Source organism: Filobasidium floriforme (assembly GCF_021052385.1).
Source record: "Filobasidium floriforme strain CBS 6241 chromosome Unknown HD553scaffold_5, whole genome shotgun sequence".
In the NCBI taxonomy this organism is placed as follows: Eukaryota; Fungi; Basidiomycota; class Tremellomycetes; order Filobasidiales; family Filobasidiaceae; genus Filobasidium; species Filobasidium floriforme.
Genome location: NW_025763626.1, coordinates 762,933 through 780,501, shown reverse-complemented (window position 1 = coordinate 780,501; position 17,569 = coordinate 762,933). Strand labels below are relative to the sequence as shown.

Below are 17,569 nucleotides of genomic sequence, written 5' to 3'. Positions count from 1 at the left end.
CGAGTATATCAGTAAGATGTGTACATCTCGACGGAGTCAAGGGTGAGGTGAATCGCGAATGTTCGTGCGATCCGGGTCTCATCCGGAGTTTTCGGACAAGAGGAAATACCAAATCTCCCCGGCTCTCTCCCTTTTGCTTATCAGATTGCGAGCCCACTTCCCACCTCTAGGTCGATCAGTCTCACCTCTGTACACTGACGGTGACCTTGCCTATCCCTGACCCTGAATACACATATACACACGCTCATCATCATCGTCTCCCATTCTCGAATCGCACCGACCAGTCCTTTCGCCTCATTCGATAGACCTACCGACTCGTAATCTCAGTACCCTGCACCCTGATCATGGCTGCCAACCGCGAGACTTCCTCGTCAACGGGGATCGTATTCGCAAAGGCCAAATCGGAATGGGTCATCCCGCAACGGGCGAAACCGGGTAGGAAATCCAGCAAGGTGGCCGTCGAGCCTCAAGCCGTAAGCGTCACCGTTCTCTATAGATCGTGAACATGAATAGAACTGAGATGACCCGACACACTGAATCGTTCCTGCCTGATGCTCGTCGCAGAAGCAACCCACCCCATCCGCAACGGCGTCTGGCAGTCGAGATGCTCAACGAGCCTTTCGAGAACGCAAGACCGAATACGTCGCCTCCCTTGAAGCCCGTATCGAATCCTTCGAGAAGGGAGAGATTCAACGAAATGTCGCCCTTCAATCGACGGCCCGGGCGATGAAGGATGAGAATACCAAGATCAAGGTCGAGCTCTCTCTGGTCAGAAGGGAGTTGACCGCAAAGGAGAAAGAGGTTGGGCTCAAGGACCTGGAGGTGAAGAGGTTGGAAGGGGCTCTCGTGGAGATGAGGAATAAGTTGGGAAGGATGGAGAGGTTGGTTGGACAGGCGGAGACGAAAGGGTATGAGAGGGGGAGGAAGGATGGGATGGTAATAGCTTCGGGTCAGGCTTCAGGCACTTCGACTGTGACACAGGGATCTATGCGAGGGAGCGGATCTCCCGTTTCTGTCGCGGCAGGACAAGACAATGAAGACGAAGAGCTCGGACGGGAAGGCCAACAGGCCCATCGCACTAGTATGATGAATGTGGATTCGATGCCCCCGGTCGGCGTCCACGCGGATCTCCCCTCCCCTCCAGCTCTCAACCGATCTCGATCTTCTCAACAACGCATGACCTCTCTCCCCAGTGACGATGACGAGAACTCTATCTCTCGCCAAGTCGCCATGGACATGGCTTGCGGCTTTTGCGAAGGTATCGAATCCGTCTGCGTCTGCAGGATCGTCAGGGAGACCGAACGCAACAGCAGGAACAATAGCAATAATCACAGCGACAACGACCATATGGATGACATGTCGGCACAATTCGCCCCTGGACAGGTCATGGGGATTGTCAACCCCGTGACCAAACAGTTGAGCCCGACTTATCACGCCGAGATCGCCGCCGCCGTCAAGTCCACTTCGATCCTGGACAACCTTCCTCCGGTCGAGGCTGCTGTGCCACTTAGGCGGCGACAACGCCAGAACAACGGCACTGGCAACGGACAAGGCAATACGGTATTCGGAGTGAAGAAAGCTCCGATCTTCGCCGTCTCTCCTGCAGTGCTGCAAGATGGTCAAGGTTCACCGTTGTACATTCCTCCGGCAGAGTGCAGTGGAGATCCTCGAAACTGTCCGGCTTGCAAGGACGACGACTTTGGTGAGCTCCCTTTGTTCTCGGCCCTGCTCTTCGTGTTGGACCGCCGCTGACCTGTTGCGGTATTTTCTAGGTCGGGAATTCTGTGAAAGTCTTTCGAAATCGATGTGTAACAATGAACCGGGACATCGGTGTGAAAACTGCCCAAGCGAACAAGCCGCCAAGGCGGAGGCCTTGGCTCAGACTTCGGTCCCGCTGGCGATCAACCGCACTCGATCTTCCGTTACTTCAGCCTCTTCGGCTGCCGGACCCGCTCGCTCTCAATCTCAATCGGGCTCGGATAAGATCTCTAGCAGCCCGACGGATATAGAGGCCGAATATCTGGATATCAAGTGTTGTGGGAATTCCAAATTGTGCGGGACGCTCGACAAGAACTGTGGGGACGATGAGGCTCAGCCGGGGCACGCTCATACACATGCGTATGATGGGGTGCAGGGTGAGGGCGTTGCTGGGTCTGCAATGCCTACGGGGACGTGGGAAGAAAAGATATCACAGCTGGCTCCGCACGGGCACGAGGTGGATGTGACACTCAGTGCAGACGAAGCTTGGAGGACTCTGAAGGTGAGTTGTTATCTAGGACAGGCTCGAGCCTGGACCTTGTGCTAACTTGCGCTCCATATATGCGCTCAGGCCCATCCGAATGCAAAGTTCGCTTCTTTAGCGATGCTGGCGGATGTCGTAGCTAGGGGAACCAAGTGTCTTGGACAACCCGCCCCTCCAACCCCTTCGCCCCGTACCGAGAAACCCGATCCATTCGCAACCGCATCGATACCGAAACCCCGGCCGATCGAGGTGAGTTGAGCCAGTCGTCCTGAGTCTATGTACTTTCAGCTTAGACGCATCTTTGCATCACTTTACAGCAAACCGTCTCCGCGGGGAGCAAGCGCAGGCGATTCGAGGTGCACGAGTATGCGGTCAAACAGGCTCTTGCAGTGCTCGACGCTCATCCGAATCACCCTCTGAAGAAGCGAAGGCTATCGGACCTTCGAGGCACCTAGTGCTTCGGGACTCGACGGTCATGGTGAATGATGGACTTCCCCCTTTTTGTACTACTGCCAGTATTTTGGGCAATATAGTCGTTGAATACCGCTAGAAAAAATCAGTTTTGGGTATATGATCTTATGCTACATATCGGATCGTTTCTACAGATCGAGCATCTCCAATGTGCCCCTCATACTATTCACAATCGTGGCCCTCCATCGAAAGTCTGCGTTGCCTCCATCATCCTGTTCGGAGCCGCTCTTCTGATCGACTTCATCCTCGAGCGCTGACAAGTCCGTCTCACTTTCCTCGACCGGCGGATCAAACGTCTCGGAGAGCAATCCGGACTGCTTTTCCGCCCACGATAGAATTCGCTCGCGAAGCGATAGGATAGAGGAACGTAGACGAATCCTGGAGGGTCGAGAATCCGTACAAGTAGGTCATCGTTCAGGCTTGCCCGTCGCCAACAGCAACCTGGACTTACTTGTCTGTGACCGACACTAATTTCTTGGACGAGCCACTTGCACTAGCCTCTTGAACAGCGACATCCTCTTCCTTCACCTCCGGCTTTTCATCCAGGGTCGTTGTGTTTCCGTTCAAGCTTTGTCCGCTCAATACCGCCTGCCAGGCAAGGTCCAGCCGTTCGATAAAGCCCAACAGCTTCGTCAAGCTATTCCGAGAAGCCGCCACCGTCGCTTTAGAGCTGCCCCTCACGACCTTCTTTTGAGCTCCCGACTTGCTCTCCAGTACGCCTTGTCCCGTCACGCTATACCCCGATAGCCATTCTCGTAAACCCGAAGTGAACCTGAGCAGGTATTGGATCCGGATATACCCCGTCGGTTCGTAAGGCGGGATGGACATGATCAGATTCATGATTGGTGTCAAGCGATCGATCAGGATGACCAGAGATGGAATCGGAGAGTCCGGATCTGTTCTATACGCAAACGAAGCTTGTCTTCAGCGAGAGAGATAGTATGTACATTCGGTGACGTTATGGCTGACCGTTTGTTGACGTCCCTCTCGACGGTCAATAGCTCGTCATCCAGGTATTGCGTCAGCCTGACCTGTTGGGAGGTCGTCAATTTCCGTATCGCCATGGCGACGAGTGCTGACTGATGGGATCAGCGGGTTCTGAGTGTCCTCAGTTCGGCTAGAGAAGTCTTTTGAACGATCACCTCAAGAGCTCAAGAGTTGCTGCTTAAGCTGCTTACTTACAAATGTCCGTCGTGCCGGTCAGCCTAGCTACCTCGGCCATGTTCGGAAGCATATGACGGAATCTATTTTAACGAAGCCCCTTCAGCTATGTCATCGATTGAAGACGGATCATGGCTCTAAGATCTAAGATCTAATATCTAATACAGCATCGTTGCAGGGCTTGTGATTTTCTCAGTATCGTGTATATCATGAGATTCTGATGGGCCATTTCCGCAGTACTAGGATCTGAGGCGTATCGAGGACACCGTAGTGAAAGGGAGAGCGTACAGCAATTCACCTCAACTTCACAGGTCCTACACCCTAGATGCACTCGATGCCCTGACGTTCTAGTTCACAAAATCACCAAGTTTCAGTCTATCAACTTCTGGGTTCTTCGTGTGCATCGTATCATGTATCATGCGCCCTGCGTCATCGATCGCCATGTAACCATAGCTACGGATGGCGCGTATTCATTCGGTTTGAGCTCTGAGAGATTCTCAAATTCCAGACCTGATCACCAATTACGCCAATCATCCTTGCGTCCTTGTTGCTAGCGTTTCATCGAGACCTCCGCTCCGTCCGCGTTTTTCCGGACATGTGCCCATGTCCGGTCGTCAAAGGAACTTCCTTTGCACGTTGTCACGGGATGACCCGGTCGCGCTTCGGGAGGTTTTATGTTACAACGAGGACCGTGCGCTCGAAAGGACCCCAAGCCACCAGAAACGAGGTGGATCGAGGTTGTCCGAGGGCGACAATGGCGAGAACCCGCTATCCGGTCGCTTAGCCAGCCGGAACACAAAAGGAAACCAGAAAGAAGGCCGTGAGGGATACCTGTGATCCTGCGACGATCATCGTTGGTGGCGTAGAGGGGCGTTTCTCGATGCGACACGGATCAGGAACCACGCCATCCAAAGGAAGATCAAACGGTGAAATTCTGGGGTTGTCGACAACAGTACGCGATAGGTGGATCGTTGTCGTCGTTGTGATGCGCCAAGCTCGATCAGCATCGTCTTTCATTACCTAGCCACCTTGTTGTGCTCGCTCATGGCGGCCGGATGCCGAGATTCCACTTTTGATCATGAATTCGGCGTTGGAGCAATGACATGACCGAATGTTTCCCCCAAACCATCGACAACAGATATAAGAAGCAACTCGACGCTCGTCTCTCAACTCCCCTCATCCCTTCCCCACTCTTTGCTCTTTCTCAAATCCGAAGAACCCTACGTAGAAAGGTAGGTTGAGGAAAACAGGACAATCACAACTCATAATAGTCGGAAACAATTCTAGTTTGATCAGCTCAACGTGGCCGACTGCGCCAAAAGAGGAGCCCCACCCCGCTACTCCAAAGATGTCAATCCAACTGCCTACTTCCCCGCTCTACAACAATACGAACCCTACGGACAATCTTCTCTTCATCTTCCTCAAAACATCTCCTCGAACACTTGTCACTGCCAGCTTGATCGGATCGGTGCTTCAAGCATTCATCTGCGGCGTCTTGACGGTCCAGGTTAGCGACACCTTGCTTGCTGATGCAACGGCAACGAGGACTCGCTGATAGCCGTGAGACCTATGTACATCTAGTTCATCAAGTACCTCCGCAAGTTCTGGAAAGAAGATAGCCTGACCGGGAAGATCCAGATCATAATCCTCTACCTGCTCGCTCTGCAAGTCGGCCTTCTTTTAGCCCTCCTACTGTATCCTGTCTTACCTCTGCCATCTTTCCGCCAATAGCGCCTCCTTCGTCGTCCTCCAGACCCAGACTTACAAGGTCGTCCTTTACATCAACCCTTCCACCGGAGTCGGCATCCAGAAGCTCTTCGAACTCGATTGGAAGTTGGTTTACACGGACGCTTTCCTGCTAGCTTTCGCTCAGGCGGCCAGTTTCTGGTACTTTTGTTCGAGATCATGGAATGTAAGAAGAGTCTTATATACAATTGAGGGAACCTTCTGTTGATAAGGTTACGCCCTACGCAGTTGTGGGATAGGAACAGGTATTTGGGGATCGCTATGATCATCGCCAACTGCCTCGTTCTCGGCGTCGGACTCGCGTGAGTCGATCCCGTCTGTGCCTCTGTGTCTGTGTCGCTCAACGTTTTCACCGCTTACCTTTATGGATTGTTTCTCAGGGCAATATCAGTTAGTATAGATTGACCTCCCTCACATGAATATCGCTAACCGCAAAGAAACGCCTATCGCCAGTATTCTTACGCGGCACCTCCAGATTTCCGCCATGGCAGAGAACTAGTAACTCATCGCGCCCATATTCCTGCTCACGACATGCGATATACTGACCTTGTGGTCCAGACGATGACAGAGCTCCTCAAACTCGTACCGGTGCTGCAAGAATATGGGGATACGACATTCTCCATCGTTATTGCCTGGGCTGTCACTACTCTCGGTAAGAAAGCCCACACTTTAGACCCTTTATGAACACATTCTTGTGCTAAGATCACCCCATCCCATGATTGCCGGATTCGCTCAGTCGTCGAGAGCTTCACCACTCTCTCACTCCTGTTGGGCATCTACCGACATCGTCGCGCTGCGCAAAGCTTCAAGAACTTGCACGACGCGCTTGGGAGAGGGATGGTCTACTTGGTTGAAGCCATGTAAGCTCGAGCTCGGCATGGACTTGCATGGTGGCTGTAGTGTCGCGCTTACCCGTACGTTTGACCTATTCGGCAGGGTACTGCCCCTCGCCCTTCAGGTCATGTTCACAGTCTTTTTCCTGCAGCATCTCGGCATGGGATCTTGGCAAGTCGTTTCAAATCATTGTGTGCCCGACCAGTGTATTGACTGATTCATCGAGTACATCAGGCTTCGTGCTTTCGTCCCTCTGCAATGTCCTCTTTACGCTTTCGCCGTTGTTCACTCGATGCTGTCGTAAGTCCGTTCGTATCCGATGCGACATCAAGTCCTGAAGCAGACTTTCTGCTTCCAGTCGCACTAAGCTCCGGGAGATGCTCGGCAACGAAAACGTCCACCTGTACAACAGCGGCGATTCTGATGGTGGTCAAATCGTCCGACGCCGTTCGACAACGCGCGACTCGCTTCCTGCGGTCTACCTTCGAAATCGCAATGAGATTTGCGAAAGCATGGGGCCATACGCATCTTCTCGGAGCCTTGTCAATGGTCGCAAAGCTTTCGGGTCGGCGCATGTGGATCACCAGGGATTCTACCTAGACGAAAGCAAGGATATGCGCGATTGCGAGGATCCCAGTCTCGGACGTTTCAGGCGGGTTAGGGATGCCAGTCATCCAGAGTCGATCATCGTGCTCATGGACGAGCTTCCAACCGTCTCGCACCGAGAAGTCTGGAGTCCTGCATCGCCTTACTGTCTTGCGAGTCCGGTCGGTTCACCCGACGCCAATCAAACCAAGGACTTCGACACTGAACAAAAACTCTCGCACAAAAGTTCCTTCGTAAGTACGCACTTTGCTTACTCGCTTGTCGAGATCCCGCTCACCTCGCCTGGTTGATTTATTAGCGTTCCGGAAATAGCTCGAACCCCAACAGGACTGTACTCGAGCGAGTCGACGAACAAGCATTGTCGTGCTCTGCTATCGACGTGTATCAACCCACCTTACCGGAACTGAAATAGAAGCGATCGCGAACAAGGTCCAGATCCCTGGCCGGATAACCGAATATAGCCTGATCAGAACACGTATCGTATAGCTACCACGGGTGGTGATAACGGGGATTTATTGAGCGTAGGAAATATATATTGCTTGAATACTTGTATACCATAGAGATCTTCGTCATCGTTTGATGTATATATGACAAGTTCTCATACCTCCTCTAGAATCTTCCGCGACCGCCGAAACCATGTGGTCCGAGACCGAGTCCGGGACCCATCGGCATGTTGTTACCAAGTCCAGCATGCGGGATATTTGCTCGCCCTAGAACATCCATAAGGTCTTCCGGTTTGAAAATCGGTCCTACAAAATGCCGTAACAGAATTAGCTGAAACTCTTTTCGCGCGGATCTCAGGGAAGAGCCCTTACCATCAAACAGCCTAGCCCGAGGGAGGTTGCCCATGAACCAAACGACAGCCCTCGGAAGACCTGAAGGATCCCGTTCCAGGCCTGGTGGTACAACTGGCAATTGTTGAACAGGTGGCATATCGCGACGAGGTCCCGGTGGCGGCGAGAAATCTCGTCGTCTACGATCATCCTCTTGCGGTCCTGCACGCCCGTTCCGTCGGGGTGGTGAAAAGCCTCTCTGGCGCTTGGGTGGTGGCTCCCGAACAGGCGGAAGAGGCTGACGATCATCGCGATCCCTGAATCGGGGCTCGGGTATTCTTGGTGATCGCATCGGTGAATCCTCCGGTCGTGTCCGCTTGGGCAAGGGTGCTGCTTCTCGCTTGACGCCGAAGCCGAGGTCACGACTAGCAATTTCGTCAATCCCGTTGTAAACGAACCGCGAAGCGAAACGTCTTAAGGGTGCGTCTGTCAATCGATTCAATTCATATAAGAAAAGATGCGAAAAGACTTTGAGCAGGACGACTGACCGTTCGGGTAAGTCTCCTTCAGACGCGCTTCCAGTTTCCGAGATGCGGCCAAATCTCCGTAGAGATATTCGTGCTTGGCCCACGCATCCCAGATCGGTCGTGCCCTGTCGGCCGGGAACTTGAGGACTAGTCGCTCAAACAGAGCACGGGCATCTGTATGATGATATCGCTCTGATCAATACACCAAAGCACGGAAGAGGGAGTGGTATGTTACTCACTGCTGTCATCGTTAATCTGGATAAGGAATTCCAAAAATTTGACGGCAAAAGCTACATCCTCCGGGAAGGCTTTCAATCCGAGTTCGAAGATTTTGGTAGCAATGTTGGCATCCGTGTTACAGTGATACTCCATTTGCGCTGCGATCGGTTCTTGTAAGTATCCTAAACATACGTGTTATGGTCGCCTATAACGTACCTGCTGATTCAAAGACGTGCCATGACACGTATGGTGACTTGCGCGCAGCAGAGAATATGCCCCTGGCAGACCTCAAACCCTGCACAACAGAGTCTGAGCAATTAATCGAACAGATTGACAAGACTCGACTGACCTCTGTACGTCTTGCAAACCTCATGTACATGACCCAGATGACACCAGCAGCTGTGACAAGATCATCCAGCTCCTTCTGGCGCCGATCGATCACCGCCTTTCCTCTGGCTTCCCGCTCCGCCTTGCGTTTCTGAGTCTCGGACAGCTCTGCCCCATCCATATCCTCGTCGTCTGCACGCAGGAACTCAACCTCGTCATCTTCAATCTCGGGGCCCTTTGCCTCGTCGACCTCTTCGCTGATCGACCTTTTCAGCTTGTCAATTTCGGCTCCGTGGTTCTTGATCAAGTTGTCGTATACTTCCCGAGCAGCCGCCTTGTTTTGTCGAATCTCCTCTTGCTCGGCCAGCGCAAAAGTCAACAAGAAGCTGCGAACCAACCGTGAATCAGCTGGAATCACACGCCTGCCAGTCGAAACACGCAGCGAACCTGGACTGGTTGGCCTCGAGACCCGTTTTGAGGTAGGATAAGACCTCTTCTGGTTTCTCTTGACCTTCATAGAAGACTGCTGCCTGATGCCTGTACCAGTGTCCCGATTCGATGAACGACCGGAAGGGAATCAGGAAGGGCATCGATGGACGTGTTTGTACTGGCGCGGACGACCTACCACAACTCGGGGAAGAACCTCATCTGGGTCAAGCACTTGCGCAGCGCATACCCAACTCGAGCCTGCAGCGCCGCGGGCTCTTCGATATCGAGAGGATTGCTTTCCTCCCACTTGAGGTACTTTTTCCAATTGATTACCAAAGCTCGATCGGCTTCTGACCGTGTCGGCCGGGGTGGAATCGGCATGGCAACCAGGGGTTCTGTCTGGAGTTTCAGATCCCGCAGAACGGTTCGAGCGGTCATGTAGAGCGGAGAACGCTCGGCAAGGAATTTCTTGGCCTGCACGATCGTGATGGGCAAGTTGAGACCAAAAAGATGGGCAAGAAGGTTTTTGTGCGATGTTGGTTGGCAAGAGCGATCGATCGGTTCGTTTTTTTTGGTCGTACGCGTGTGACGCAAGTTTTATGCCCATCGCAATTCATCAGGCAGATTACACAGACCAGTATAGTTCCGATCGCACGCAAAGGTTGTGCAGGCAGCAAGACCGAGCGTCGAGAGGAATTGAGGTCGAATGGAGTTGTCGTGATACTTGAGTCTCGTCTCATCATCGGCAACACTACCTTCACCGTGCTTACCGTCATCTTGTTCAACTTGTTCTCGAACCCGTCGTACTCCCTCCAGATCTGTTCCACATCCATCAAGGGGATCGCTACGGCCCGGTGGTAGACCTTTCGGATCGCATCCGTTTGAGTCTGGGCTTCCCACGTGTTTGTGCACTAACATCGAGCCCACCCATTTCAGCCCGTGAATCACCTTCTCTGTCCGATGAGGGCCGATATGCTCACCTCCTTTTCGCCCAAAAAGGCGATATACTCCCTCCAGACGTGCCCCGCGGCGATATCCATCCCAGCTTCTTTGAGCGCGAGTTCGTAGGCCCTAACAACCGTCTCCCTAACCGCATCCGCAGAACTAGCATTTGCAGATCCGGGAGCAGGGATCGGGTTCTGCCTCCGGATGTAATGCAGATATGAACCTGTAACGTCGATGATTGCTTGACTTTAGTATGAGCAGAATGCAGTCGCAAGTCCTGGTTTGGGCCTACGCCAGATGTCAACGCCGGGAACGGCACCGACGCTTCCTCCCAAACCCCGAAGAGCCTTTTCGTAAAGCGCAACGACTTGGGGGAAATTCCCATGTGCGAGTTCAAAGTTGATCATGTCCAACATTGGTCCGACCTGTCCTCAACTCCAGTTTTATCAGTCTCTCTTTTGCTGTTGATTATGTTGGCATGCAAGTCGAGGCTCACCGCTGTCGGATTGTCTTTAGAGAAGGCCTGATACCATGACCTGGCACCTTCGACGTCTCCGTCCGACCGCGCCGCCTCAAACATGGCTAAAGAAGCCTGAGCGTTGGCCGCCTTGTTCTCTTTGCCTGGATGGTCGCGACCACAGATCGTCAGCCTTTCAAGCTTTCCAAACAACACATCTACAATTGTTAAGATGTACTCACTCTCGACCCAGCTGGAAGCCAGCGCCTGATGCGCCATCACGCTCGGACTCGATACCTGAATCCCTTCCGGAAACTCGACCCCCTCGAAACTGAATCTTGGTGCGTAATGCCTCGGCTCAGTCCTCCTCCCTGACGATGGGGGTGTTGGCCCCGTTACGGGTTTCACTGGCAATCCCGCCCTCGAACCGGGGGCTACGATCGGGTTGTGCGAAGTGGAAGCAGGTGTAGGAATGGGGTTGGGAGCAGCAGGAGCGGCGTCGAGGGAGTATGAGGGGGATCGGCGTTGTTGGCCTGGCCGACGACGAGTAGGAGCGGGACGAGCGGGGGATGCAGATCGGTTGTCACGTTGACGCTGTTCAGGCTGAGTAGGGGTGTTGCTCGTCGATGTCGATTCGGGTGCAACGGGGATAGGTGTCGAAGTGTTTGACGCCGAAGCCGCCGTAGCGGTAGCCTGCGGGATTGGGAACGAAGGCGGAGCCGCTGGTACTTCTGCATCCATTCCCAGTAGAGCAGGATCGATGTTGGGGTCGTCGTAGTTGCTGGGGTACGTGTTCGAAGCGACCGGTAGAGGCTGCTCGCTCTCGTCATCGTCCCCCAAATCCATGTCGATCTCGCCCTCGGCATCTGCATCCTCACTCGATCCTCCCGTCTGCGTGTACTGGCCGGCAGCCTCTCCCATCAAGCTCGTCGCAGCCGCATCAGGCAACTGGGCGATCTCTTGCTCCAACTCGGCCTCTTGAGCGGTAGCATCGTGGAAAACCTCTTGTTCCGAAGAAGATTGTCCCCCCGTCTGATGGTCCGCATGCACTCCCTCTAAGCCTAAAACGGCCGACGCAGCTTCGTCCAACCCGGATTCGATTTGATCGATGTGCTCCAGATTGTCAATGGCATCCTGCACGTCTGCCTGAAGGTCGGTCGGCTCCTCCTCCTCGTCCGGCAGTTCCGGCATCGCAGGACTTGATGGTGAGTATCGTCCGCTGTCCATGTCGAGGATATTTCTGGAGCAAGCAAGATGACTAGTCTAGAGCTTGCTAATCTTGACTTGATGATCGAGAGGAATGACCAGGATGCATCCAGACTTCAGGGAGATAAAGGGCAGACAGACCGGTCGAGGTCGATAAATCGGGGAAATACAGACAGACTAGTGAAACTATTCCACGTCATAAGAACCTGAACGATCAGGATATAAATTGATAACACCTAGCCCGCTCAACCCCCTTACGTTATCCTCGACCGGAAGCAAACTCCCATCTCCTGTGTGAGGTCACCGACCTTTGGAACACAAACATGCGGATATCTCGGAAACCGCAAGGCCACATGCCATCGACACTTCTCCTGTTCCACAACCCTTGCAAAGCGACATTGCAACCGAATTCTACCAACATGCTCCGTCGACGTCTCTCTTCGGGTCTCCTCCGAGCTCAGCTCACTCCCATCACCAACCACACCGCCATCCCCGCCGTCCCCGCGCTCCCAGCTCGATATGCTACCTCGAACCGTGGTCTGGCTTCCGCCGTTCTGCTCAGCAGTAGAGAGAACTGGGCCAGCAAGACGGTCAAGAACTTGAAGGAAGCTCTTGCACAGCGGGGTTTGAGCCAGTGAGTGTGCCCCTGTCTAGCTTGGAGGTTTCGTTGGTTCTTGTCGCGTTTAATCGGGCGAAAGTGGGATTACGATTCTGGAAACGATTAATGCTGATCTACGACAATTCTTTTCCCTACAAACCTTCGCAAGGTCCGGCAAGAAGACGACCCTCGTCGAACGTCTGAAGGAGTACGAGACCGCTCAATCCTCCAGCTCGGGGTCTCGGGGAATCTCCTCTTCCGCGATCGCCTTCAACTCGTCTTCATCCTCGTCGACCAAGACCGAGGACCAGACCCCGGTCCCCGAAGCTCCCAAGATCGAGATCGCCAGCGGTGTCAAGGCCAACGTCAACACGTTGTCCGAGATCGAGATTCCCGATGTTGAACCCGCTCTCGCGCCTGGTCTGCCAGAGGCCAAGACCGACTTGCAAGAGGCGCCGCCTACGCTCGATATCAAGATGCCCGACTTTGATGATCATGTGGTAGAGAACGTCATTCCCGTAGGTCCTACCCATATCTGCTATGAATCTTACGTCACGTACGAGCAACCGTACTCACCAAGTCCCACCGTCCTCTGCAGCCCTTTGAGCCGGACAACTTTGAGAGCAAGGCCGAAGACTCGCTCTCTCCCCCCGCCGAGGTAGAATCCACCACACCCAAGGTCATGACCGTCGATCCTTCCCAAGACACCACTCGTCATTCCTTGCACGAGACCGTGGCTTCCGACAGCATCGAGACCCCCTCTGCCGACACCGTCGTTGAATCCTCCAAAGATGGCGTGGACTCCCTTCCTCCCCTTACCGACTTGTTCAGCTCGATCTCGCTGCCTTCCCTCGGTGGGCTGGGTGACCGACTGAACGAACTCGTCAAGCTCCCTGAGGGCAAGAACTCGCAGGCGGAGTTCAAGCCGATCGACCGTGGGTTGAACTCGGAGGAGAAGACAGGAGCTTACATCTTGGCTGCTACCATCGCTTTGGGGTTGTTCTTTGGAGGTGGAAAGAAGGCCGAGGAGGATGACAAGGACGTCAAGGAGCACGTCAACGAGGCCGCTCAGGCTGCCGCTCATTAGGGCCGAGAAGAAAATGGAGAAAAGAGGGAGAGCAGTTTTGTAGACGCGAGATACCCCCCACAGATGAAACAAGTGATCTAGTTGATGCGTCGACCTTGTAGTGCGACATGCGATGAGCTGAGGGATCGCTGTCTCGTCGGTTCCGGAAGGCTTCCGCTTGGTGGCTACCCGCTCTCGAACTTCCTCTAAAGTCTCCAACCCGAAACGCTTCAGGCACTTGCTTTAAGAGGTAGCTCTTCAGGTTCGCACACCAAACGCTTGCCTGCGCTTCACCCGGGGAGTCTTCCAGGAATGTTGCGAGGCCCTCGAATGCCGTTTCATGGGTTCAGAGGTCTTTCGGACCAAAGACACTGAATTGCTTGTCGACGTCATTATTATTATTGAAGTCACCCTTGAGGAAGTCGACGTCATCCCCCTGGGATTTGCTGAACCCCTCGAATGACTGTTTCAGCGATCAACTTGCTGGTAGTCTTTACACAGGTCGAGATTGTTCCCCTCTACCTAGGCATTTTCTGAGCGCGAATCACCATACTATCGCAACCAAACAACATAGAGACAAGCTTTGCACATCAAAAGGTTGATCACGATTAGAGGTAACCAATAACATGGCTTGCAGAGCAGGAATCACCAAGCTGTTCGGCAACGTACCTCGACACTTACTCGTCTACAGCGCAGGGTTTCGCACAGCGAGAGCGACGCGAACCGGTAGTTACGCTGAGCGGTGTGCGAACCCTCCCCGAGCACAAACTCGTTTCGCCTGCTCACAGTAGTGTGACCGCCAGGATCCCGCTCGGAGGTATGTGAAACCTAGTGCGTTGACGCCTGATCGCGAAGCGAGGAAGAATTTGGAAAAGGCGAAGGCGGCGGTCCAAGAAAGGAAGAAGGATTTGGAGGAGGCGAAGGCAGAGAAAGCGGTCTTCCACAGTGCCATCTTTGATGTTATCTAGTTACGGACAAGTCTCTGTTGTCCTGTTTGATGGCGAACTTGTATATCACTCCATATCAAAACACGTTCTTTCGCCTTGGATGCGCTTGTCGTCGTGGAGTACTGCTGGAACCTCCACCTCGGCCATCACCTCTCGATCTCTCGATCAAAAGACCATTACACCGTGTTGTCGCGACCAGTCATCGTCCTTCCCAAGGAAATTTCCCGCGATGCATGGCCACAGGAATTCTGACAATTGGACAACAAGGGATCACTAGCCGGGTTGAACGCTTTGTGAGGTCTGTGATGTTTTGTCGAGTGTCCATAGGGAGCCCAGATCGTCAGCGACGGTTCACGTACGCCGAGGTCGTCGTCGGGGGGGAAAGCGCGATCCGCGATGACGTTTTTGTGTGTTTCGACCTTCATTCCGTCAGCAAGCAGCGTTCCTCCACATTCTCCCTGGCGAGGACCCCCTTAGCTACAAGTACGTCACAGCCGTTCTGCGACCTGTGACCTGCCACGGACGGTGACATGTCAGCCTCACTCCTCCACGTCAGGCTACCTATAAGCTATATATATTCTAGCACTCGACATGTCACTCCGGATCGCTCGACCTACCCTTGCCAGACAAACACTTCTCAACCTCACATCTCGCACACCCAGATCTTCTCTCCCTTGCATCACCTCATCTGCTCTTCGTACGCAGAAGTATCAAGCACAAGCAAGACCTTTGCATCAACAGCAACAACGAACGTTTATAACGACCTCGATTAGGGCCCACGAAATGTCTCAAGGATCTCACCCTCACCTCAAGATTGCCGAGTTGTTCGACGTCAGCGGACTCACCGTCGCCGTCACCGTGAGTTCGACGACTTCCTGGTCTGATCTCCGACCTAGTCCTGTTTGCGTGTGAGCTAACCCCTATCCAAATTCTCATGTTGTGATGATGAATATCGCAGGGCGCCGGGACCGGGATCGGCCTGATGATCACCCTCGCCATGATCGAAAACGGCGCCAAGGTCTTTGCGATCGGTCGACACCGTGAAAACTTGGACGAGATCGTCAAGCGTTACGGAGGCGATGGAAAGGAGCGTGGGCTGATCGTACCCGTCGTCGGAGATGTTACGGACAAGGAGTCTTTGGGCAAGGTTGTCAAGGAGATCGAAGGGCAGGCCGAGGGTGGGATTCAGATTTTGTGAGTCTCGTAATGCCTGCCGCATAGCTTGACATGTGAGCTGATGCGTTTATGCCATGGGTGAAAGGTTCAATAACGCCGGCGTTGCTGGAGAAGGATCGAGGGAAGGTTGGGAGGACGTCGATTCCAAGGACCCGAATGCCATCTCGAAGAAGATGCTTGAGAGCTCTTACCAAGAGTGAGTTGTTGAACGATATCGAGACCTCGGGAAATGCTCTGAGCAATAATCGTCTTTCGTTATAGGTGGGAGGATATCCTCAGGACCAACACTACGGCCGCTTACGTATGCCACAACATACTCACAGGCAGTTTAGCGTGCGCAATGCTGATTCTCCACAATGGGACCTTTCTTATCTCAGTTCACCGCAGCCGCCTTCTTGCCCCTCTTGTCCAAGGGCAAGAACAGCGTTAAGGGTTATGCCAGCCAGGTGAGACTTCTACCGCGAACTATTCATGTCTGCAGACACTCTGCTCATCTGCATCGTTTTCCTTCTCGTGCTCGTACGACAGATCGTCAACACCACCTCGATCTCGGGTGTCATGAAGCGAGCTTCCGGCGGACAGTTTGCCTATGCCGCGAGCAAGGCTGCCACTTTCCAGATGACCAAGGTGCTCGCTACCGAGCTCATGGAGACTGGGATCAGGTGCAACCAAATCGCCCCCGGTAAGCCTTCTCCTTGTCAAAGCTTCGAGAGGTGACGCATCGACGCGGCAAAATCACGGTGGACTAACAATGTAACATGTCTCCCGACGCACATACAGGTGTCTTCCCTTCGGGCATGACCGCTGGATCGGTCGAGAAGGACCAAAAGTCCGACTTGTCGGGTACCGGCAAGGGGGAGAGCAACCCCGCCGGAAGGCCTGGAAGCGAGAAGGATATGGCTGGTTGCGCCTTGTTCTTGGCTAGCAGGGCGGCGATTTACATGAACGGGCAGGTGCGCGCGATCTGAGGTTGCAGCGTGTTTAGAGGCGTCGATCACTGATATGGTTCCGATCCTTTGTAGGCGATCATCCCTGATGGAGGAGCGACATTGTCCGGAAACTCTAGCTTGTGAGCGGGTGAGGTTGAACGGGATGTTGTGCGGCAAAGCAAATGTATCTAAGAAACCGAAAGTCAAAGTCGATGTATCAAACATGAAACGATATGAAACGACATTGAAGGAGCGCGCTGAGGTAATTTTGTATGCTATCCTCTCGGTTCTCGCTCTGGTCTGCGTCATATTGGGCGCAGTCTTCGGGATACTTAATTTCCAGCAACTGCCGCTTGACTGAAAATATGCTGCATCAAGTGGGCTTGACCTGACGTGCTATATTGCACGTCATTCAAATTCTGATGGTTTTGTGTTGCATGACTCTAGCAAGCTGACAAGTTCCCCGGAGAACATGTGATTGGAGTGATTGGGCTGTCTAAATCCCAGACCGAAGGTCAGCCTCGAGGGAAAAACACTAGACCTTCTCTCAATCCGGACGTCTAGGATTATCGATTATATGTCCTGGCGGAAGTCGATTACTCCATGTATATTTCTGAGATCTTCGCACTTGAGAATCAACATGTGCGATCAAGTAATAGCGTCAAAGCGTCCTGCCATCAAGGTCAAGCGGCACAGTCATGGTATTCTTGTGTTGTCATATTCTCGAGTGGTACAAATACGGCTGATGGAAAGCCCATCCCGTAACGACGTGTCCCACTTGTCCGAACTCGCCACCTATATATACCGAATCAGGCGCAGAGTGAGGCGTTTTGAAGGCTGTCATCGGTACAGCGCCGATGTTGTCGCCGCAAGGTGCTAGACTCGTCGAAAAGGTCAATATCAGTATAAT

General features: G+C 53.3%; 6 protein-coding genes across 6 annotated transcripts; 4 read left to right on the top strand and 2 right to left on the bottom strand.

Moving 5' to 3' along the window:
• The first annotated feature begins 281 nt into the window (after window positions 1-281).
• Window positions 282-2,797, top strand: HD553DRAFT_307434 (uncharacterized protein). Its single transcript, XM_046179420.1, has 5 exons — window positions 282-473; window positions 565-1,702; window positions 1,773-2,260; window positions 2,330-2,491; window positions 2,560-2,797. Exons 1-5 carry the CDS (start codon window positions 345-347, stop codon window positions 2,695-2,697), a joined length of 2,055 nt encoding a protein of 684 aa, XP_046038541.1. The 5' UTR covers window positions 282-344; the 3' UTR covers window positions 2,698-2,797.
• HD553DRAFT_307433 (uncharacterized protein) lies at window positions 2,798-3,848 on the bottom strand. The gene is made up of 2 exons (XM_046179419.1): window positions 3,683-3,848; window positions 2,798-3,614 (listed from the first exon to the last, which is right to left on the bottom strand). Exons 1-2 carry the CDS (start codon window positions 3,775-3,777, stop codon window positions 3,161-3,163), a joined length of 549 nt encoding a protein of 182 aa, XP_046038540.1. The 5' UTR covers window positions 3,778-3,848; the 3' UTR covers window positions 2,798-3,160.
• A 2,575-nt stretch (window positions 3,849-6,423) lies between these two features.
• HD553DRAFT_189576 (uncharacterized protein) lies at window positions 6,424-7,809 on the top strand. The gene is made up of 5 exons (XM_046177007.1): window positions 6,424-6,480; window positions 6,557-6,625; window positions 6,689-6,754; window positions 6,813-7,293; window positions 7,359-7,809. The coding sequence occupies exons 1-5, from the start codon at window positions 6,458-6,460 to the stop codon at window positions 7,470-7,472; spliced, it is 753 nt and encodes a 250-aa protein (XP_046038539.1). The 5' UTR covers window positions 6,424-6,457; the 3' UTR covers window positions 7,473-7,809.
• On the bottom strand, window positions 7,535-12,036 carry HD553DRAFT_307429 (uncharacterized protein). Its single transcript, XM_046179418.1, has 13 exons — window positions 10,980-12,036; window positions 10,777-10,901; window positions 10,573-10,705; window positions 10,316-10,503; window positions 10,106-10,246; window positions 9,532-9,809; window positions 9,354-9,443; window positions 8,929-9,292; window positions 8,796-8,874; window positions 8,600-8,737; window positions 8,382-8,534; window positions 7,876-8,319; window positions 7,535-7,809 (listed from the first exon to the last, which is right to left on the bottom strand). The coding sequence occupies exons 1-13, from the start codon at window positions 11,962-11,964 to the stop codon at window positions 7,670-7,672; spliced, it is 3,258 nt and encodes a 1,085-aa protein (XP_046038538.1). The 5' UTR covers window positions 11,965-12,036; the 3' UTR covers window positions 7,535-7,669.
• Window positions 12,037-12,295: 259 nt separating this feature from the next.
• HD553DRAFT_307426 (uncharacterized protein) lies at window positions 12,296-13,998 on the top strand (the record flags this gene model as incomplete). Its single annotated transcript, XM_046179417.1, has 3 exons — window positions 12,296-12,577; window positions 12,711-13,059; window positions 13,140-13,998. Coding segments are annotated over 3 exons (1,120 nt in total), but the record flags the coding sequence as incomplete, so codon positions are not given.
• A 781-nt stretch (window positions 13,999-14,779) lies between these two features.
• HD553DRAFT_307422 (short chain dehydrogenase/reductase) lies at window positions 14,780-16,912 on the top strand. The gene is made up of 10 exons (XM_046179416.1): window positions 14,780-14,909; window positions 14,988-15,037; window positions 15,092-15,412; window positions 15,513-15,748; window positions 15,816-15,926; window positions 15,992-16,031; window positions 16,108-16,176; window positions 16,259-16,412; window positions 16,511-16,683; window positions 16,753-16,912. Exons 3-10 carry the CDS (start codon window positions 15,146-15,148, stop codon window positions 16,801-16,803), a joined length of 1,101 nt encoding a protein of 366 aa, XP_046038536.1. The 5' UTR covers window positions 14,780-14,909; window positions 14,988-15,037; window positions 15,092-15,145; the 3' UTR covers window positions 16,804-16,912.
• The last annotated feature ends 657 nt before the right edge of the window (window positions 16,913-17,569 follow it).